We start from the raw sequence: 23,670 nt of genomic DNA on the forward strand, positions 1-23,670 counted from the left end.
TTAAAGCCTGGATGAGACTTGTCTGTATGAGGGCCAGTGTTAATAATTGTGTCACGTTCTGTGAAGCATATTGTATTTCACTGCTGCCGAACTATAATTACTATTATGAGAAATCTGTCTGTGGTACTATCGCCTGCAGATTTTATGGGTCCCTCTGTTCCTCAATAATACAATATATCAGAGTTTAGTTATGGTAGCTGCACATGGTTGAATGCTGATCAGCAGAGCAACCAGGGGGATAAATACATTAATCATTTACTACATATTATTCTCTCCTAATGCATTACAAACGTGCAACTTAATAATTCTCTCAGAAATATGATTTAATGCTCTTGCTTAGTGATGAATTACAAGCATATGGAGGTAATTCACAGTCAAAGGAAGTGATTAAAAAACATGACTTTAGTAAGAGTACAAGATTGTAACTACAGCTTATTGATTGTGCATTCAGTAATTAAGACAAATTAGGGTCAGCTGAGGCTAGACGAAGGCAAAAGTGAAAATGCAGGAATGAAATTATGCACTTCCATCAGAATGGTTAGTAGAGATATAGAGGTGGTATTCATATATCCATAAAGTGTTACTCAAAGATCAGTGAGCCGTGCAAACCATCATTAGTTTTACTGACATTAAGTTGAGGGATCATATACGATCAATAAGTGTTACCATTAGGTGGCATCTACAAGTTTAAATCTTTCAGACTTTTATTTTATATAAAATTGTGATTATATTCTAAATATAAATGTGAAGACCAAAGAGTTTTCTGATATCTGTCAGATTCCGTGTTCAAACTTTCAGAAGTCCCAAAAACAAGCTGTCTGACAACCCCCTAAAATCTGTTCAAGAAGCACATTTTAAGTGAGAGCTGTTGCTCTTATGGTGTGATAAGTCTGAGATTTGCCTAGAGATGGTGAAATTCCTGTTGAAAATCAAGAATTTAACATTAACATAAAGACATGTCATCAGTAGAAAGAAAACAGTGAACACTACTTGTTCCAATTCCGTTTCTGTTTGAGACCGATCCCGATACCTGAGTTTTAGGCATCTGCCGATACCAAATACCGATCCAATACCTGTATTATTAAGAGATCTATTAATCTTATCATTTAAATAAATTATATTTATTACAGACTTTGATGAATAATATTGGTGTTGCTATCATTCAATGGCCTAGCAATGGTTAAACTATATCAATTAATACATGAAAACAATGATTGCCACAGAACTTTTGTAATCAAAACAAAGAATTTCTATTAAAATAATCTTGGAATTGGACTTAGAGTGAACGTTTTCCACAACAGACAGGGGCTGGAAATCCAGAATAATAAATTCTAAAACTTTATTTGTTGTCGCTTTCTAACTTTTTTTTTTTTTTTTTTTTTTTTTTTTTAAGGCAGCGAACTCCTCGTGCTCTGTAACATGACAACCCAAATGCTTTGTAAATTTGCCGCCTTAGGAATGTTCAGCCCTGCATATTAGGCATTTCGCTGTTTTACTAGTGGGATTTTGCTAATAATAGCACCAAATTGTTAACATACCATTAATGCCAAATGTTAGCACAACAGCGGTTGACGTGCAGCTCCTCCTCCTACCAACTCAAAACTGTTGTCACGCAAGACTGTGTAACCTCCTGTGTGTGGTGGGGTTGGGCAGGAAAGGTTAATTATGATTCTATTTCTATAGTATCAGATGGTATTTAGACCTATCCCAATCCCCTTACTTTTCGCAGTATTTGTCGAATATGTCTGATGCTGGTATCAGTAAAACACTACATCTATCCATTTTGTCCTGCAGAGTTGGGCTATGTTTTCAGGGCTGACCAAGAGGAGCAACGTTAGCATTTAGCAACATTCTTGGAGGATCTATATTTTCTGTGTGGATTTATTTAACTTTAGCCCACTGTGAGAGTTTCTTAGCTGCTTTTTCACATGAATTGATGTATTTCACTCTGCACTCAAGAGGTGGTGGCTCTGCTACATGCTGGGTCTGCTTAGTTGGTCCAATCAGCTCCAAAGCACAAGCTGTGCCTTCAGAGCAGAATGACACCTAACGTGGAATCAATCAAAGGAAAAATGCTTTGACAGAACTCATCATGTAACTGTAAATGTACTACAGGCTTCCTAACAAGTGGTTTCCTTTAAAGAAACTGGTGTTAATATGCTGAAATAGAATCCTTTACAATCCGGTACCTTCTTCTTTAACTAAGTCTTATGTTTTCTTTCTTGAAAATATCACAGCTTCTTTGGTGTTAGTTGTGATTATGTGTGCCTTGTTTAAGAGCAGACGGACTCTTCTAAGCTGCAGAGGAGTGGGAGTATGATGCAGTCAAGTGGCCAAAGGGAGTATAGGGCTACTTTGCATATTTATACATCTATGAATACTAAATTTATTCAAAACCATTAAATCTAAGCATTGTTTCTCAAATGGGGGTACACATTTCCCTTGGGGTACTTGAAGACACCCTAAGCACATGAGAACATATATTTCTTTAAAAGAATAATGTGGGGGCGAGGGGGGGGGGGGGGACTTTTGTTCGGCAAAAGTTTGGAAAAAAGAAAATAACAGGAGAGGACAGCCTTAATGTTGACCCATTTTTCCTTGATAACAGTCTGATAAGAAAAGGTTGGGCATGACTCTTAAGCCTGATACACACAAAGATTTTTTAATCTAGTGAAATTTTTTATCTGGTCGAGACTTCACACATGAAGATAAAAAATCAGTTTTGATCGTACTGTGTGTGGTGTGCTCCAAAAATGTAATCACAGAACAACACACAGATGACGGTGTTTTCCAGCAAGTCCGAGACGGACAAACGTTGAAACGTAGAAGAAGAACCATAGTAACAACCAGCAAAAAACGCAGAAGAAGAACCATAGCAACAACCAGCAAAAAACGTAGAAGAAGAACCATAGCAATAACCAGCAAAAAACGTAGAAGAAGAACCATAGCAATAACCAGCAAAAAACGTAGAAGAAGAACCATAGCAACAACCGGCAAAAAACGTAGAAGAAGAATCATAGCAACAACCAGCAAAAAACGTAGAATAAGAACCATAGCAACAACCAGCAAAAAACGTAGAAGAAGAAACATAGTAACAATCGGAAAACACAACACACAGCATGGAAGGGGATTTATAGGATGAGGGAGTGATGGTGGTCTTGGGACTATTGTTAACAGAAAAAGCCAGAACTGAAAAAATTAACAGACTGGAGATGGCGTGAACACGGACTTTTTTGAGCAGGGAAATCTCACGATGATCAGGCGCTTGCCGTCCGAGGTTGGGAAGAGGTAAAATTGGGACAAAAACTGCCCAAATATCATTATGTGTACCAGGCTTTAATCATAAATTATTGACATTTAACATATTTAAAATATCTTTTTCTTGTTATGTAACTTTATAGCCTTAAAACTCTGTGGGTCTGCCTTGTTTAATGACACAGTGACATTATTAAGGGTATTTCTGGAGCTGTTGCTGTCCAAGCAGCATTTCAAGGCAGAGAAATCACATTTCACAATTTTTCTTCCAGGACAATGCTTGATCTTGCACCAGAGTTTCACTTGCTGGCCAGTAGATAACAACGCACTGGCCATTTTGAATGGGCAATATGGCTGATTCAGCAAAGAAACACTAGAATTTATTTAGATTATAATTTGATTTTTACCTTTCTACCATCTTTGTTGAACCTAAACTTGACATGTCTGAGCCTAGCAGAGAGCAATTTTGGGCAAAGCATACTGTTCTGTTGCCCAAAATAGACTTTCATATGTCATCTAATTTGTCTGTTTCCTGTTTCTAAAAACAAAGTGCCTTCTCAAGCGGTGTCATTGAGCAGTGATGTTGCTAGGTGCGTGTCCTGCGTCCCTGACACATTAAAATCTGAAAGGACACAGTAAACTCACTATTGATGTGTCCTGGGAATGCACCTAATTTTTCCCATGAAAAACGACACACTGTGAACAACCCATGTTGAAAATCACAGTAACTATCAAAAGAAACTTCAGTACACTGCTACAATGACTCAGCCAAAAACAAAATGCTGAGTTTTACATAAACATTTCTTAATAAAACCTGCATTCCACTTCCAGAAGCGCAGCAGCGGTAGGCTACGTATGGAGTTCCCCAAGGTTCCATCCTGGGGGTCTCTTCTGTTAACACCTACATGGCACATGTCATAAAGAAAAACAAACTTAGTTACTATAGCTATGCAGATGACACACAGATATATATTACAATGTCACCAGGAGACCGAGGCCCTGTACAGGCTCTTGGTATTAATGAGTTAACTGGATGAACTTGAACTTTCTTAAGTTAAACAAAAACAAAACTGATGTGATTGTCTTTGGAGCCAAGAGAAACGAATAAAGGTCACCACAGAGCTTCAGTCTATACACCTAAAAACCACCAACCAGGCCAGAAATCTGAGGACTCCGAACTAAACTTTGAAAATCACATTAAGGGAATCACTAAGTCAGCCTACTGTCACCTTAAGAACATTGTTGTCTCATTAAGACTTGGAAAAAGTAGTCCATGCTTTCATCTTTAGACAGCTTGATAATTGTAACAGTATTTTTACAGGTCTACCTAAAAAAACCAATTAGAAACTTGCAGCTTATTCAGGACTCTGCTGCTTGACTCCTCGCTAAAACCAAGAAAGTGGAACACATCAGTCCAGCTCTGAGGTTTTTACACCGGCTGCCTGTCTATTAGAAAATAGACTTTAAAGTTCTGTTGCTGGTCTATAAAGCTCTGAATGGTTTAGGACCAAAATACAGCAGTATTGACCCAGTATGACCCTACCAGAACCCTCAGATCATCTTGATCCAGTTTCTTATCAGTTCACAGAGAGTCAGAACCAGACATGGAGAAGCTGCATTCAGCTTCTATGCTCCACATGTCTGGAACAAACTCCCAGAAAGCCTCAGATCAGCTGAAACATTTCAGTTTATTTAAATCCAAATTAAAGACTCACCTGTTCGCTGCTGCAATAGTTTTTTTTTAGAAGTTCAAATCTGCAAGTTTCTTTTCATTTTTAAACTTGATCATGTTTTACTACTGTTTTTTATCCAATGTCCTTTCTTTTTCCTTTTTCTTTTAATGTTAAATTATGCTCCTTGTATTTTGTAAAGCACATTGAATCACCCTGTCGTTTAAATTGTGCTATACAAATAAACTTGTCTTGCCGACTCTGCTGTCAGACAGCTGCTCTGCACATGAGCACAGCATGCAGAGTGCTATGGCATTTCTTTCATAGACATGTGTATGGTTTCTTTAGTTCCAAAAGGCACATGCTTGAAAACCAGCTGTGCACATGGAAAAGAAACTGCTTGCACGGTAAATTAGTACCCGCAAGTGAAACACACATCACAAGGAGGCATTTCTGCACTGTGAGGGAATAACTGTTACCCTCATGAGAATTTACCCTCAGTACTCATCACATGCTCTGTGTACACATATGTGGACCAGTGTCCTTGCACCGGTGAACAGAGCACTCTTAATTCTGTCACTACATGCTCGACCAACAGCCCTCGCTAACTCAACTGTTGGAGTGTAAGACCCGCCTCTGACTGGTCGGTTTCTGGCCACCAACAAAGCTAATGTCAAAAAGAACTTCTCTAAAGTGTTGTCAACAGATGTAAATAAACAAAGGTGGGATTTAAACTGAAGGTGATTCCACTGAATTCTTAGGAACCTAGACCACATAAGACCAGCACCTGATGAAAAACTGCATCTTCAAATCTGGACTGAATGTGTGACAGGCAGGAGTAGCCCAAGGGTTAGGTGCAGAACAGCATGATACAGGTGAGGTAAAGGAAGCAGGGAAGTCAAGTGGAAATTGAAATGAAATAAAATGCCAACAGCCAGAATGCATATTGTGTCACTGACACATTTAACTTAATAGATGTACATACTGGTGAATCATAATTTGTTGTTGTTTATGGTGCCTGTTGTTTGATTGGTTTGTGTTAATATTAATAAAAAAAAAAAAAAACATAGAGTAATATTCAGAATATGTATATGGTATGATTGATCTGTGTTAATAATAAAACATCAGTTACAGTAGTATTTGTTATTGGTGTGTGACCTTTTCACATTAAGAATTTTATTTATTTAATTTCATATACATTCATAAGTCCATTAATTATAACCATGTCATGTCATACCACCACTGAAGGAATTTAAAACTGCAATTTAAGAAATAAAAGAAAATAAGAAAGAGAAGGAAATATTTTTTTTTTTAATTGGGGACCTATTGAATTTCCCAAGGACCCACTCAAATCGCCACCTGTGGGTTTCAGAGATATTGCTGACTGAGGATAATCTTCCACTTTAAACACTGTTTGAGTTTACCAGATGGTTAGAGCATGTAATTCTACATTGCACCAAATGTTTTCATTCTTGATCAAGCTGAACCCAGAACTGCTGACAGACCACCTGCAGTTCAGACTGTCAACCACATTTCAGTAAAAAACATTTTCCACTGTGCTGGCCCGGTCTTACATTCACTTGATTTACAAGCTTAATTCAGAAGCAATATATTCATAATGTGTAATAAACATACATGCATATGTAATGCAGGAAGGAGCTCCTTGGACTTTCCCATCTACAGTTTAAGTAAGTTCATCTTTCTTCCAGGTCAGCAGCAAACTATGGCTCATTAAAAGAAAACAGAGTTGAGATGCCAGGATGATGGTCATAATGAAGAGAGAGGGGAAGGCAGCAACTGTTGCCCGCAGTCACGATTAAAACGCAGACAAATCACAATGAGGAAATGAAGATGCCTGCTGTTGCGCTGTGGGGAGTATGTGTGTTTCTTTGTCTGCACTTTGTCTACCTGACTGTGTGCATTAGGAAATCATTTGTGAAGTAAAAGAAGCAAGCAAGAAAAAAATCCAGCTTATTCTGAGAATGTGTGTATATGTTGAGGTTGTCCTTTTGTCTTTGTTTTGGTGAATTTCACTCATTTAGCCACAGTTGCAGCAGAGTTTCCTTCACAGTGATGTTTGCCAGTCAGTAAGGTGGTTATCCGTGTCTTTGGTTCATGCTTACAGACTTGGAAGTATAAAATCCCCTGTATAGCTTAAAGAAAGCTTGTTACCATCTCCAATAATTCAGTTCCGTCAGTTTTTAAGATCTAATTCAATTAATCTCAAAGCAAATTGTTGATCTGCATCCAGCCAGGGATTTGTTTTATTTGATGTGTTTCCAGATGTTTTTCTTTGATTTTGCTAATCATGTTTAGTTTCAGACAAAAAACCATCAGCTTATGTTAGTCCAAAAATCCACAGGTAAACAAACACAGTTAGTGTAGGAGAAAGCACAGGAAAGGGGAAATCCTGAAACGGTCCAAGAATGCAAAGAAAAAAAATCTAGCACTGTCACGAAATAGCTGTGGATTAATCACTATTAATCACATTACAAAATGTGCAATCCTCAATTGTGGTCTGCCAAAAACCAGGTGTTAATCAGCCTCAATGAATTCATGCTTGACACTGAGATAGATGTGCTTCGGTGAATCTCTGTCTGCAAATGTTTTTATTGATTGTCTTTGTCTTTTTAATTCTCTAACTTCCCATCTAAAGGGCTGACAGGTTTTCTGGATTCATCCATCCCGCTTTGGTCACAATCAGACATTATGCAGCGACTTCTTCTTTTTCTCCTTTTCTTTTTGTCGGAGAATAGGCAGTTTGGTGCATTATTAACTGAGTGGTTAATTGTGTAAATGTAAGGCTTGAAAACCGCCAGTTTTCACCATTTCTGTAAAAGCTGTTGGATTTAGATGAGATTTTGTTCTTCTATTCTACACCATGCTAATTATTTTCCAAAGAGACCTTGAGGTTTTTATTTTATTTATTTATTTTTACTGACGTTTTCTCAAGACATTATCACAGCAGTTAGACATCTGTCTTACTCTGCCACAAAGTCAGAGGCTTCTGAGAGCTGCATCTTCTCAAACTTGACAGGAGAGTACAATGGTTCATTAGCATGTCCATATCCAGAGTAAAATTAGAAAACTCTAATGCAGGAAGTATCAGGTGTGAAAGATAGCAGGAGTCTTGCTAATGGGTTCAATATGTCCACATCAGAGCTGCTGCTCTCACCACAAGCTTATGGTGGAAGATTCTGTAGCTGTCAGTTAGAATTAGTGTGCACAAGCACACATCTGTCCACATTCATCTAAAGTTGTGCATAAATACAAATTTGTAATTTCTCGGCTGTGTAAAATCACACAAAATGTTTGTGTATTTTGTCTGTGAGAATACGATTTAAAAAGTTACAGCTTCAATATACAAATACAAAATGTCATTTATGATTATGGTTTCTTCATTTTGAATTTACGAACAACAGTTGTGAAGGAACTGTCAAAAATACATCACAGAGTCACAAACATTATCCATGGAGAAGAAAATAAATTAAATCACAAACTGTGAATGCATCTGAAATCTGTTCAGGTCAATGGCACCAAGATGGCTGCTCCAGGGAAAATCTTATGCTGGAATACAGGAAGTGTTACTTGGTTTATTCATAACAAATTGATTTTTTTTTTACTTGGAAATGAGCTGAATGATGTGTGAAAGAACAAAGGAAGCAAGCAATAAATCTGATTAAAACTTCTGGTCTGCATCATAAGATATATGCTGGAAAGGAAAACAGCTGCTACTAGTGATGCATGTTTAACAGTAAAAGGCAGCGAAATACTGCGCCGCTCATAGACTGTCTAAAGGAGAAGATTGAGAAAATAATCCTGTGGATGACGAGCCGTTGTGTTTTAGTCAACTTGTTAATTAGCAGACCTTTGAGTTTTGTGAGTACTTAGCATATATATGTGTGCTCTTGTGAAATCTCACGTGAATTCCCACATCTCATGTGAATTCCATACACCAAATCGCAGAGCTCTGACAACATGTGACTGCTAAGAAAGCTGCTCTGTAAATAAAGATTAACACCCAAACAAATCGCGACACTGGATGAAGTCAGGCCACTAAATAGTTTGTATATAAACAAGGTAGATATTTTATTTAATTCATAGGGCTGGTGAAACTAAAGCTTTGTGATACACTTGACTTAGACTTTGACATGTCTGCTGTGAATTCGAATCGCTGCTTTGAGGAATTCCAAAGAGTGCCACCTGCTGGCTGGGTGTGTGAAATGCATCTGATGGGAAGCGTTGACAGGACTTCATTACTCCACGGCTTTCACGGGTTTCATCTTTGACTCAGTGTTTAATAAAGGAAATATTCTTAACTCCACACCACTGTTTCCATTCGCGTTAAGGTAAATGATGAAAGGGGCTGTTAATTGTTACTTTATTTTATTTTATTTTACTATAAAGATGATGGTTTAACTCTTTATAAGTAACTCATCTTTAAGCTTTTCCAGTTCAATAATCGTTTTAAAATAGGGAAATAAATATGGGGAAAAGGGTGCTGATGCAGCTAGGATAGATACTGTGCTATTATCAGTTTTAATGTAATGAAATGGATGAATGTAATGGATTGGACTGATGGACGCCTGACATAACGAGGCCTCTGTTCGTGTGGTCACATGACTTTTTGAATGCTGAAGCAAGATATCAAAACAGTGCTCACATAAACAGCAGTTTTCTACATGTTACCCACTCCTGGAAATACACGCTTCTCTAGGTCCTGAAGGAGCGAGGACTTGAGTGCAATGACCACAACACCACGGTTTCAGTTAACTGCACTTTAACTTTGATATTAATTTATAACAAAAATATGGAACACTTTAAAGAAATGACATTTATATGGAAAAAATAAAAATGAGTCCCTTTAAAGAAAATAAAAGTCTCTGAGTTTTTGTGTTGTGTGTCTCTCAGTTCGATCACTGTTTTTAAAAGTCAGAGTCAGTCATTTCAGCTCTGTATTCTGAGCTGTCTTGATCCAAAAGTCAGAAAATCCACACGTTCTAAAGATCGTTGGAGTGCACTCTTTCTATCGTGTATTCACGTTGGTGCCGCCTCAGGTGACGGCACAGTCCTACCACAGTTTGTCAGCTAGTTCCCAGAGAATTTGTCGATCCTGTGTCCTGGAATCAAGCTGGGTGGCTCGCCATCTACTGGATCCCTGGAGTTCTTCAGAATCTTCTTCTGGAACTTTTCGTCCCAAATAAAAACCTGACCGAGTTACATATGCTCCACTGCCGAGGCACGCCGGGGCCTAGTCTCGGGCTGCAACCTCGACAAGTGGGAACGCTCGCTGTTTTTAATTTCAATTTCTGCTACTACCAGGACTCCACTCCCTTAACGTTTCGCTCCTCTTTGCTGCGACGGCAGAGGCAAAAGAGGAAGTAAAACCTCTGTGACGCTAAAGTCTTTCCCAGTATGGGTCGTTCTCGGCATCTGATTGGCTGCTAAATGCTAGTTTGCTACAACTTGGCTAGCTGATGCAATACAGAATATGCTGCCTTTAGGTGTCCTAGGAATTTTCCACTTTTGGTGAATAAAAGAAAAAAACTAAATTAATGAAATAATTTTAATGAAATAATTTTTCTCTCTTTATTAAATTAAAATCAGTTAACCTGGTTTTTTACCCGGGTTACATACACTTCAAACTCTTTTTATCAGATATGTTGGATTGCTTTGTCGATTCTTCAATAAAGAGGTTAAAATGCAACAGTTCTGCTTCACAAGTTTGATGCAGAGTCGAGAAGACGGGAACGAGAGCATCACTGGAAAATACCCTGATCTTCCTGAAAAGTTGGTCTATGTAACTGGCGTAAATACATGTAAACATCATTAAGTACATGTGCATTAATATAAAAGTATAAGAACTAAGTAACCCGACTGTTCTGCAACACATCCTGTATTCCCGCATAATATTTTTCCTGGATCAGCCGTCTTGGTGCCATTGAGCTGAACAGACTTTGGAAGCATTTGCAGGCATAATCCAGAATGTTTAGTTATAAATATCATATCATTCTGAATGGCAAAGTGTGATCCAGTGGTGCTGGGGATATATTAACAGGAAGACATGGATAGGGCTGGGTACTGACTTTCGGTTCTTTTATGGTAACGACGGAAATGCTTCCATACTTCCAAGTATCAAAACATGACTTGTCTTTCTGTGCCAGGTTTGGGTGCCTTAAGGGTTAATCCCAGATCAAGATCTGATATTGCTGCTGGTGATAGGCTGTAACGTTACACATGGTTGAGGCGTTCAGGAAAAATACTCAGATGGTTACGCCCACAGACTTCACGTATCTGTGTTGTGTAACAGCGTGGGTCATTGAAGGGTAAAGACAAAATGCCTCCGAGGTCAACAGTGCAGCTCCATTTTATTAAGATTGATGCCATAGTGCACGGTGCAGTATTTGCAGGATAATGTTGCTAAGGCCAACACGACCAATTTTAATGAAGCATCTGAACTTGCACAGAATTACTTAAAAAGCAGAAAGTTGCTCCATGTTTGAATGCAATAACAGCAGACCACATCCATCATCCTCTTAGCATTTCAGTCAGCCTGTGGACACTGCAAAGCCCAAACGGCCTCCTTCAAAACTTGCCCCACCAGACCCCATTTCATCCGAACATACTGAGTCTGAGATTTCAACAAGTAAGTTTACATTTAGCAAAACTGAGCCATCTTTATGCCTGTTTACTCAAGTTAAGATTACTGCAACTTAATAGAGGCAACATGGTGATGTAAAACATTAATTGGAGATGTTGTGTAGTTTTTGTTTATGTCTATATAGCTAGCTAAATCAAAAGCTAACTTATATTAGCTTGTTTAAATACAGTTATCTATTAAGATGGTTGGTTAAAGAGCTTATCTAATGTTCACTGTTATTTTATCTTTTCCTCACAGTAGTCTCTGATCCTGTCCTGAGAGGACAAGGCCAGTCAGTGTGGATGCCTTCACACTGGCAGAAAAAGGAAAAATGTCAAAAGAAAATCAAGATGAGTGCCACAGGGCAGTCACAAACTTTGTTGTTAAAGGTTTGCTGCCTTCCACAGTGGAGGTCGCATGGTGGAGGTAAGTAAGCCTTAAAAGATTTTTAGCCTAGGTTATCGCTCAGCTTAGATAATGGTTCTTGACTGTTTCAGAAAGCAAGAATAATACAATCATACAGTTGTTGATGTTTTGTGTTCCAGTGTCAGTCAGGGAGATGATAGGAGTCCTAAACTCCAGATATCAGTCCCCCAGCAGATACAAGCTGGCAGATACACTCATACATACATGCATGGTATTAAATACAGAAGGGAAATGTTGAAGATGAAGACTGTACAGCTGCAGTAGCAACAAGAAGCCAAAGCTCTCTACCTTTGAGGAGCTATTTGCTGATGAGGACATGGCAGTTGAAATACGACAAGAGACGAGTCAGGAAGAGCTACAGCAGTACAGAGGTCTGCCATCTACCCTAACATCAGTGAATCCAGTAACCTGGTGGTGAAACGTGAGGGACACTGCTATCCAACCAGGTATCTGTGTGCAAGCATCATCCACAGCCTCGGTGTGTACATTTTCTACTGCTGGGGACACCATCAGCCAGGAGCAGACTCATCTGTTTCCTGAGAAAGCAGACGTGTTGATTTTTCTGAAGAACTGCTAAGTGAAGCTTTTGTGAGATTTGAAGGCTGTTTTTATGCAGCAGTGAGCATTAGACCCTGACTTGTCACTTGTTTACGACTGTTCTTTTGCACTGAAAATTATTTGTTTATAAAACTACCTTGAGAAATAAAACTCAACATTTGTTGATAATGTGTAATTGTCTTTTTGTTACAATTAATTTTATAAAATCATACCCAGCCCTAGACATGGATCATGCCCAAAAAAAAGGTTCTAACATCGACTCTCCATCATCTTCCTTCACAAACAAATGGAGAACATGAACAGAACCACCCCCTTGACTTCCTGCCAGTCACAGATCCTACATGAGTGTCAATGTTCAGCACATTGATTAATAGGTTTTTGGTCTGTGAGCTTCTGACATGTTCAGTGACTCTAAATGTCACTACAAAAGTAAGAGAATATTTGTTTTATCTCAGCTGAACTGATGTTGTAAATTACAATAATACTCTCACCATGATATTTACATATAATATGTCACCCAGTCAGTTACAATATGGACTGCGTTAACAGATATAAACAAAGCAAAACTAACATAGTGATTATAATTAGAATAAATTATCACAGCCTGTGCCAACCCCACCCAAAATCTCCCTGTGGTTTGCTCTGCATGTTTATGCTTCAAACTCATTTTAACAGACAGCAGTGTTCAGACTAGACACTGCACAGATTTTTTTTTTATTACTATGGTGGAGGTAAATTGTATTTATTTTAATTAATGTTTGGTGGTATTTTTCTCATCTAACCGTTCTACAGTGTGACTTTGTGATACTGCTGCTCTGGTGCTACTGATATTAGTCTGTATTTGGAACTCTAGTTTGAGAACATTAAAGATGCACTATAGGACTTTTGCAGATTTTCTCAGTGACACACCCCCTATCAACAGCTAATTCAGCATCCTGTTTGCATCCTACATGTACTGGAAGCTCTCATCAGCCAGTAAAGTAAAAGACAGTCTGACCCCCAATTTCCACCAGGTGTGTGTGCGCTGCGGTTTCGTTCTGACCTCCATGGCAAGTGAATTTACACCAAGATCATGTCAGATGCGGAGCGCCCCCGAGTGCATTCCACCTAGCTGTATCCACAAAATCACAGGACAACTGGAAAATCTCGTGATTCTCCATTTCTAGGATAAATATCTTGTCGTCCATGATTTAAAAAAAAAAAGAAAACTCTGAGACGTAATGTTTTTGCACGGGGGCTTTTATTTTGAAAATTACTAGAACCTTTTACACTGCTCCCATGTCTGATTTCCTGTCTGCCTCTCTCTGAACTGCTGAACTTGACATATTCTCGACAAGTACTTCGTCAAAAGTAGACTTAGCACTTATGTTTAGCAGAGAGCCATGACAAGGCATTTCTGGGACGCTTCTGACACCGTGGAAATTCACTTTTATCCTGACTCTTGTCTTATGTTGTTTCTTTCTCTCTTTCTTTTATTCTCTTCCTCTAATAATGTGCTTGTGTTTCTGTGCTGAATCAATGGCAGTACACGTTCAATATGGGCAGTGTGTTTATATCTGTTTGCTAGCGTGTGACATGGTGTGTGAAGTGAAACATAGCTGCAATGTTACACAGTGTCCTGGATAAAAAAAGTTGTATATTGTGGTTTCTCAGCCTCAGGACATTGCTAGGCAGTGACAGCTCCAGAAATAGACATAATAGATGTCACTGTGCCATCAAATGAGTCTGGAATGCCGATTTTTGAAGTCAAAAAGTTGCATAATACCTCTTTAAACCTGATGCATCATTATGGACATTTTTGTCTATTTAGGATCTATTTGTCTATTTAGTTTTTTCTTTCTCTCAATCCAGCCAATATTACCTCTGCCAAGGTAGGGGTCATGTATTTGGTGGCGCTGGTTTGTCTGTCTGTTAGTAAATTAACTCAAAAAGTTATGGATGGAAATCTCACAAATGGAATTAAGGTACAATTGATTAGACTTTGGGGGTGGTGCGGATCACTGCCCGGATCCAGGAATTTTTGGATGGGGACAATTTTGCCATTAGAGCTTCCTACTCAAAAATAATGTCATCATTGGCAAAAAAAAAAACTGCAATGGCTTGATGGAGGTCTGCGCGCTGAGTGCTTCTAGTTTTTGATGTGTTTTTGTGCATATGGGACAATTTTTGAATGAAAGTCTTTTCACAAGTTTTAGAATTAAACTTTTAATTTTACTGATAGCATTTCCATTTTATAATTGGGCTGATTTTAGCCCAAGTAAAGTAAAGATTTTACTATTCTATTTATTTAAAAATTAAACCCTAATGCACATTATTTTGTGGCCATTGGATTAAAAACTGTGGGTGTGATGTGACTTAATGGGACAATTTGTAGTGAACTAGCGTCATTAAACATTAAAAATGTTTTGATAAAATATTAATTTTAATAATAAATGTAAAATATGAATTTTCTTCACCTCTGTCTCTCCCTTTCTGAAGAGACTTCTCTACCCCATCTGTCCCTCATCGTTCTCTCTTCTTCTCCATCATCTCTCTTCAACCCCAAAACCCAACTCAACTCCTCAACCCTCAGCTCCCACTCAAACTCGACTGCAGCTGCAACTTTGTCCTAAGTTTTTGGAAGTTTTAGGATAGTACACGCCCACATGGAAGTGTGTAAAACTATTTCAACCAATGGCGTTCCGTGGGCTTGGCGGTCAGGTCGAATAAACGTTTAACCTCCTAATTACTTTTGTAAAAGTATCAAATTAAGCATTTGTGAAAACATCTGTACACTCCAAGCTATTAAAGTCTTAAAATGATGCTTTGTTAAAGAAAAACCATGCATTGACCACATTAGATCATGAATGAATGAATCAACTTGTTGATTAAACCTTGATGATGACTGTATGAATCTGAATACATACATATACAGCAATATTTAAAAATGACTAAATGTATTGACAGAAACTTTTACTCTTTTCTTCAGACAAAGAAAGTCTTCCTGCTTGAGTGTAGAAAGCCTTTAAAAAGTTTTATTACTCCATGCTTACTGAATGTTAAGTTTAGTCCTGGTGGATTTTGCCAGATAGTCTGTCGTAGTCCCAGTTGAGCCATTAGACCTGTGGGGGTGTCAGCTTATCAGCTTGAGGTAAAGGCAAGATTTGAAAGCAGAAGTCCTGCAGGTCATAAGTTTATCATCCACCTGTGAATAAATAAAACATTAGTTCTTTTAGTCATCATGACAGATTTGTGGCTATGTAAAAGATTAATTCAGAAACTTCCCAGATCCTGAGTTTATGAAAAAGTTCAACGTCTACTCCTCCCCTAAGCCTGAGTTTACCTGGTGACCTGTGGAGAGGGACCAAGTTACACGCCAGACCCCCACTCCTCATCGGGATGGCTTTTTTCTGGTCTGTAAGAGAAAGGTCCATCAATTGTTTAATTACATAGGAAATTAAACTAAGTTCCAATCTTTTCCTTTGAAAAAGGCCGGAATACACTACAATTTTTATCCAAAAGTATTTAGATAATAGCAATATAATGTCTCAGTAACAATAGTGTTACGCTGTGGGGTAAATTGTGACCAATAGCTTACCCTTTAGGCAAGACATTTTTCAGGCATTTCTATCCTTCCATAAAATATAGTGTTATTCAGAGACTCTATATTCTGTTTCTAAAATCCTGACTGTTTGCTTGAGCTTCTTCATGGGAATCCAACTAAAAACGCATTCCTTGTGCACGGGCCTTCTTGCTTTAACGATTTGAACAGTCAAATACTAAATAACTGTCAGGAATCGCTGTGGTTTTCTTGGCAAAGATGGACCCACTGCATATTTCAATTCAAGAGAAGCAGTTATGAGCACGCGCGAGTGACGTATGCATGAATTACAAAAATCACTTATTAGATAAATTGATAGTAATGTCCAATTAGGAGCAGCCAAAGATCAACAACTGACAGGAAAGTTACATGTCTGCCTGAAAAAAAATAATAATAATAATAATTGTCCTTTATGGCTGGAATAAAGCCAAGAAAATCTTTTTCATGCTCAGTGGTGTGGAGTTGGTTTTGTGAGGTTAGTAGGTAAATAAATTAAAGGAATAGCATAAATAACTGTAAATAAAACACCTAGAAGAAAAACCGTAAATATGCAAATTGCTTATATACTATCAGCTGTTTGTTATATCTATTGCTATATCTATTGATACATTCATTTTGCGTCATGAGTCTGTATGTTGACTGCGATTAAAAGGGAGGAGCTTCTTCTTTCAAATTCTATTCTCCATTTTATGACAAACTGTCTTCCAATGTAAATAACTGTTGTCCAAGACTTTAGAAAGTTCTCTCCAGATCCAAAGAAGGCAATAAACTCTTCACAATAGTGCACATAAAACTACACTAGTAAACTACGCAATATATATTGTACCAGACAGCATCCTTCTACATGCACATTCAAGTTTTTGTGGCATAGTTGTACACACTCTTGCTTAGTTCTCTTTTTGACACATCCAGTGGGACTGAGCAGGGTTGTTTGTCAGAGCTTTGTTGGTAAGATCAAGGCTGCAAGAAGCTTCAGTGAGTTTCCTTTTACATCCAAGTGTGTTTGTGTGTTGTTTCTCTCCAGTGGAGCTGAAGGAGCACCTGCAGAGCTTTGTGGATGAGACCAACGCTCAACACGGCCCAGGATTCATCAAGGTAGTCCGCCATGACAAGCAGGAAGGATTGATCCGGTCCAGAGTCAGTGGATGGAGGGCAGCATCTGCTCCTGTGGTCGCTCTGTTCGACGCACATGTGGAGTTCAACACTGGATGGTGAGTTAAGGTTTAACTTAATTATAGATACCTTTAGCCATATTTGCAGCAAATATTGAAGTTAAATTAAAACTCACCTGCTCACGCCAAGTAGTGTTAAAAGCTGTAATATATGTATGATGAAGTAGAGAGAGAAAAAGGTACAATATTTCTAAGCAAGGAGTTATTTAGCTAAATTTGTACTTCTTTGTTGCCTCTGCATGACATAATTTTCAAATCATAAAATCATCCTGACCAACATTTTCGTAGCTTTGGGAACTCGAGTGTAGGAGGATGCATGTGTTATGTTGCTATATGAAATAAAAATATATGCGCCTATGTATTGATTCCAGATTTCCTAAAGAATTCAATAAGACAGTTTGGTTTTATCTTTTAAGTGTAACTGTATACCCTCTGATTAATCCACATATGATTATTCCAAAGCAAACATATTCAATAAGGATAACAAACTCTTTATAGAGAAGTTACTGGTTGGCTTAATTACTGCAAGGTGCCTCGGTCTTATGGCTGTAAAATAAGCCCAAATCATCAACATCCCACCACCGCGCATGTCAGTTGTTTAGAGAGGTTTGTTGTGTTATGCAGTTGTCTCCATTTTGATCATGTCTGTTCAAAGGATATTGTTCCAAAGATCTTGTGGTTTGTTCAGATACAGCTTTGCAAACCACTGCTGTGCTGCTGTTGCACCTCTGAATAAGGGTGGCTGATGAAGAAATAAATTCACAAAAGAAACCAGATGATGTTTCCTCGTGAGTAAATTTATTGGAATCCGGCACAATGAACAACCCACATGAAAACACCAGATATACAATAATAGGATACATACCCCTGTTACATACATGTGGCCTCTCTGAAACAGTCCAGATATGATTGCCAGTCATTCGCTAATAAACATTATAAAACACATGAATAATCACTTAAACAGTGTCAAATACGTTTTATGTTTACATAAATGCTTATCAATAGACTGCCGTGTACCCATGCTAGCACGGCTAACTCACAAGTCTTACTAATGAGGCATATTCTAACACACCTGCTAAACGAAGCTCATCATCTTCACTTCCTCACAAAACACATTACAATGTCATTTTGGCACTCAAACACACTATGAGAAAAACAGGCTAACAAGTGTTACGTTCGATGTTACATACATGTTACATACCTGATGAAGAAGAAATAAATTATCACAAGAGAGACTAGGCAATGTTTCCTCGTGAGTAAATTTACTGGATTGAGGAAACCCCATCAAATCCCCCGTAAGCATGCGCATAAGAACAATCGATCCCAGAGTAACAGATCGATGCCGCACTGAGGAGCACTGAAAACACGACAGTGCTCCGTCTATTAACTGTCTGAAATTGCATTAACAAATTACTTTAACACCATAACATTTAAATCTTCCAAGGGAAATGCGTTTTACTGGTTTTAGTGTTTCACACATTTTAAAATTTTTTATCATAAGTAATAAATTAACCATTTTCTTATTTCTCACAAACATGAATGGACAGTGTCTTACATCTGTAGTAAGAGGACATATTTCAATTGGTCACACTGCCGCGTTCTAGATAAGTGGCTGTCATTGACTTTAACATGCTAACTGAGGCTTTACTTTATGCTAACTTTAGAGTTTAAGATGTAATTCTCAGACTTTTTGCAGTTTCTCTGAGCATTTCACAGTCTAACTTTGAGATAAACTTGCTGAGAGATCCGTTTCTGGGAAGACTGGCGACTGCCTTGAATGTTTTTAGCTTCTTAATGATTTTTGACATTGAAGAATGATGAACTCCAAATTGTTTGGAAATGGTGTTATAACCCATCTCAGATTTATTGGCAGCAACAATTGCTTTTTTAAGGCCATTTCTAATGTCTTCAGCATACATCTGAATGCTTCAGACCAGCAGACTGACAAAACCTTTACTTTGTTTGCACTTGCTGATGAGCAGCTGATTAAATACATTTAAGCAGCAGCATTTTGTTGCTACTTTTTTTTATCTTACTGCTGTAGAAGCAGAAAGGTTTCTTTAGTTTCTCAGTTTGAGGGTGTATTTCATTTTTCCAATTACTGTATTAGCAGTCTATACTTTTTTCCCCTCTTTTTCTTTTGCTGCTGTATTCAACAACTTGATTGAGGCCATTGCATGCAAAGAAAAAGAGAGCCCTAACGTAAGACTCTAATATTAAATGTGTTTTAAAAAAGTTTTGGATTAAACCAAAGAGGCTTATTTTTCCTTTTTTTTCAATAATGGCTGCAGTGAGAAATGTCAAGTCTCAAAGGTACAAAAACCTCCCTTTTATAAGCTTCTTTATGAAGGGATTACTGCATTCTTCTCTCTCTGCATGAATTCTATCAAGAAGTTGAGTAGGTGTAACCCATTTTCCTGTAAATTCACCCACAGGCAGGTGCGAGTTCTTCGTTCCAAAGAGCCTTGAAGCAGCTGTGACATGTTTGTTAGTATTTTAGGTCACAAAGCTGAGAGTGTCATAGGCTAGCACTGAGATGATTTAGTTTGAGATTTTTTGGTATATAAAAGAGAAGTGGAGGCCAAGCTTTTTTGTTGGATTTGAGGCTTTAAGCACTTAATAATAATAAGCATTTTATCAATTAATCTAAACAACCTTCATAACACGTGAAACTGCTCTTTTAAATGTATTTATTTATTAAACCCAAGTATCCCAACTTCTGGCCGAAGCAGGCCAGCTACCTGATTTCAGATGTCTGAAAAAAACAAGTTGCAAGTGTGGAGCTCATCAGCTTTCGCATTCCAGCTGTTTTTCATTCATACAGAAAAACATACAGAAAGAAATAAAACTGGAGTCCTCATTGCTCTGGTTTGCAGGACATACTAAAAAGTCATTTTTACCTTCAGTTTTGTCTTTTTTTTTTTCTTTTTTTACCACAGTTCTGCTTCAGTAGTGAGACATCCAAAATTTTTTAAAATGATCTTTACAAGAAGCTGAGACTGATAAGAGTTTTTGAGCTTTTTGAGTGTAAAACAAAAAGAAAAATATCTTACATAAGTAAAAACACATTTCCACCACTGCACTTAATATTTTTCATCTAAAAATCTGAAAAATGTTGTTTTTTTAATAGTAGAGGACTGTTATTAAATGATTATTACTTCTACTTCTCCCACATCATATAAATACCATTTGGTAGTGTCAGCACGACATAGGAACAATAAAGGTGTCCTCAGTTAAATTAATGGGACCTTTTTAGATATCATATTTACATAATCAATGCCATTGTTTATCTAATAAACCTTATATGTCATACGTTGACAGTTTTTTTTAAAGAGCCTACTCCAGACTTTTAAGATTTTACCATGTTTGATTCACACAAAGGTGGAAAGGCAACAACTGTGGCTCATAACTGTTACGAGAATGACATTAAAACACAGTGAAGGACAAAATCAGCTCTGAGCAGGATTGTAAAATTAATTATTAGTATCATCTTCATTTATACTGTGTGGGGGTTTCAACAATTTTACTCTTGCTCTAGCATAGCTAAAATTGATCTTACAAGTCAGATATTTTCATTATCTCCTGCTTTTCACATGAGTTTAACATTGCTGTCTGATAATGATCAGAATATGGAGTAATATTTCCTTTTTATGTTGTCATCTTAATCACACCATACTCCGATACTGTCAAGAACAGCTGCTGTTACCATATTAACATGTCGACATGTTGACAGGGATACCAATTGCTTCTGTAATTTCCTAAGTATTTTATGTCTCTCTGTACAGAAACTAATCACAGTAAAAAAACAAAAGACAACAGACGCTTCTATCGTGTGTTGGTGCAACAATGACTGCACGTTGTGACTCATAACTCAATCAATCCTGCTTTCCTTGGAGTGAATCTGTTAAAGTTACACTTTGGAGTTTCAGCTGACATCTTACCGCCTCTTATGACAGAAATCAGATGTTTTTATATTGGAGACAACATTTGATGATCCTTATAAGCCTTAAACATTCACAGGCTAAATGTCACAGCTTGAGAAAGGAGGCAAGTCGGCGAGCAAGCCCAAGGGTCATTGGTAGTTTAGACATGTCTCCAAAAATAGTGGGACAAAGACAAGAGAAGGCTATCTGAAATTTTAGAAGCAGAACTAAGGAATAAAGTTCCCTGCCAAACGATATACTATACTAGGGCTGGGCGATATATCGAGTATACTTGATGTATCCCAAAAAGTTTTATGTATAATATGTAAAATCGCTATGTTACAAACTTTGTATATATATATATATATATATATATATATATATCCAGCAAAGTCTCCTGTGCACATGTGTGTACTTGTTTTGGGAGAGCAAAAGGAACCATCAAGACACGGAGGAGCATGCAACTAGCTATCTAGCAAGCTAGTTTTCAAGTGGCAAGAGGTGGAAGCTGAAAGTTGCTGCGTTTCCATTACCCGCAGAAATACGCAAAATCTAAATGTCACAATAAAAAACCGGTAATGGAAACACTTAAATTTCGAAAAAACCTCTTAAATCACTAAAAAGTTTTTACGCCCTCATGAGGTGGTTTTTCAGATGTGTCGATATAAAAGCATATCCCAAATGTGTAATGGAAACACATTTTTTTTTTGCATTTACATGTGACATGACATAGGGGGTCACATGACCAGCTAATATTAAGTAAAGATGGCATGGTATAACTAAACGCAGGAGGAGGCGGAAATCTTTTTACAAAAAATATAACTTCCATCCTTGATAGCAAACAACAGAGAAATGCAGAGTTTTACAAAGAATTAGAATTTTACATCCTCAAAGTGGAGTCTTGTGGGACAAGATTTTACGAGAAAAACAGCTAAAGCTCTAAACACCATTCAATGGAAACACCTGCAAATCGCAGTTATACTTTGTTGAAATTTTAGAAATATTGCTTTTATTTTGTGAAAAACTGTAATGAAAGTGCAGCTAGTGAGACGCTGCTGTTTGCCATCGAGGATGATGGTTATATTTTTTCTTTAATTGTATTGTATTAATTGTTTTTCCATCTCCTCCTGCGTCTACTCATACCACGCCATCTTTATTTGACATGAACTGGTCATGTGACCCCTTACGTCATGTCCGGGGGATGTGTAAATTTTGCGATATTCTTTTATATCACCACATCTGAAAAAGCAGCTCATGAGAGTGTAAAAACCTTTTAGCGATATTTGAGAGGTTTTTCGAAATGTAGGTGTTTCCATTACAATTTTTTTTATTGATATTTAGGTTTTGTGCAATTCAAGGGGTAATGGAAACGCACCTACTGACAACGTGTTACTATAGTAGCATGAGATTCATTTTTGTTTTGGGTGAACAGAAGTTTCACATCTGTTCGGACTATAATGTGCTACTGCTACATTAGAGAGGAGGCAGAGTGATGTGGTTGAAACTGGAGAAGAAGAGTTATTGTGACTGGTAGCAAGCTAAGAATTAAGCAGTGTCATATGTCCGAGCTAGAAGTCGTCCCCGAATCATTTTTACAGCCTGAATTCAGTTAATCGTTAATGCTAACAGCGCTGCACTATAATCCTGCACACTGATACTGACCGGGGGCTTAGGGGGAGAAACAACCACATGGCCTAATTGATGATGACTGATTTATGAAGAGTAAAATGTCGTGGCAGAATTGGATAAGTCAGCATCTGCAGTCACACAACCAAGAGAGGAACGCAGGAGCAGCGAGTCCAGAGGAAAACATAGGAAAAGTTTTAATCTGGAACCACAGACATCAGTTTTCTCTCAGATAAAAGACAAGAATATTATGAGAAATGTTCATTATAACCAGAAAAAAAGAGTTTCTTAATGTTGGTTTTAAGCAGTTAGAATCACATGAACCTCCTGACCTGAGGAGGACTGAGCATCGACATCCTGCAGCCTCAGATCGGTGTTGATGATTTTTCTGTTAGAAATTTATTCTATTAGGTTTTCACTTCATTCATTAGTCAGATGTAATATTGACTTTTATTATGAATAAATGTACGCAGATGAGATTTAAGTTCTGGTAAAGGGAACATATTTGAACATTTAGAAAATGTAATGGAATAATTACTGAGTAATTAATTATGCTTTTAATGCTGTAACTTCGTTACTAATACAGTTTTTGCAAGAAGTAACTAGTAACTATAATTAATTAGTTTTGTAAGGTAAGGCTCAACAGTCCTCTTTAGTGTCAAGTCCTGTTTACATTTTGACATCATCAGACCAAGACAACACTTAATACAAGTTACTGACACGCTGACATTTTATGTTGTGGTATACCCACCACTGTAGCTTTTGCATCAATAAATTGTTTTCAGTGAAGGAATTGCTATTGCAGGATTCTACTTAAATG

At 37.6% G+C, this 23,670-nt stretch overlaps 1 protein-coding gene across 3 annotated transcripts in view; it reads left to right on the plus strand.

Annotated features, from left to right (window-relative positions):
• Positions 1-23,670, plus strand: part of LOC121647915 (polypeptide N-acetylgalactosaminyltransferase 18-like) — a 209,589-nt gene that overhangs the window by 112,953 nt on the left and 72,966 nt on the right. For all 3 annotated transcript variants that reach the window (XM_041997737.1, XM_041997735.1, XM_041997736.1), the window contains exon 4: positions 17,154-17,340. In XM_041997737.1, the coding sequence (XP_041853671.1) occupies positions 17,154-17,340 (187 nt within the window). The remainder of the gene's footprint in view (positions 1-17,153; positions 17,341-23,670) is intronic.

The sequence above is a fragment of the Melanotaenia boesemani genome, chromosome 10 (genome assembly GCF_017639745.1).
Source record: "Melanotaenia boesemani isolate fMelBoe1 chromosome 10, fMelBoe1.pri, whole genome shotgun sequence".
Lineage (NCBI taxonomy): Eukaryota > Metazoa > Chordata > Actinopteri > Atheriniformes > Melanotaeniidae > Melanotaenia > Melanotaenia boesemani.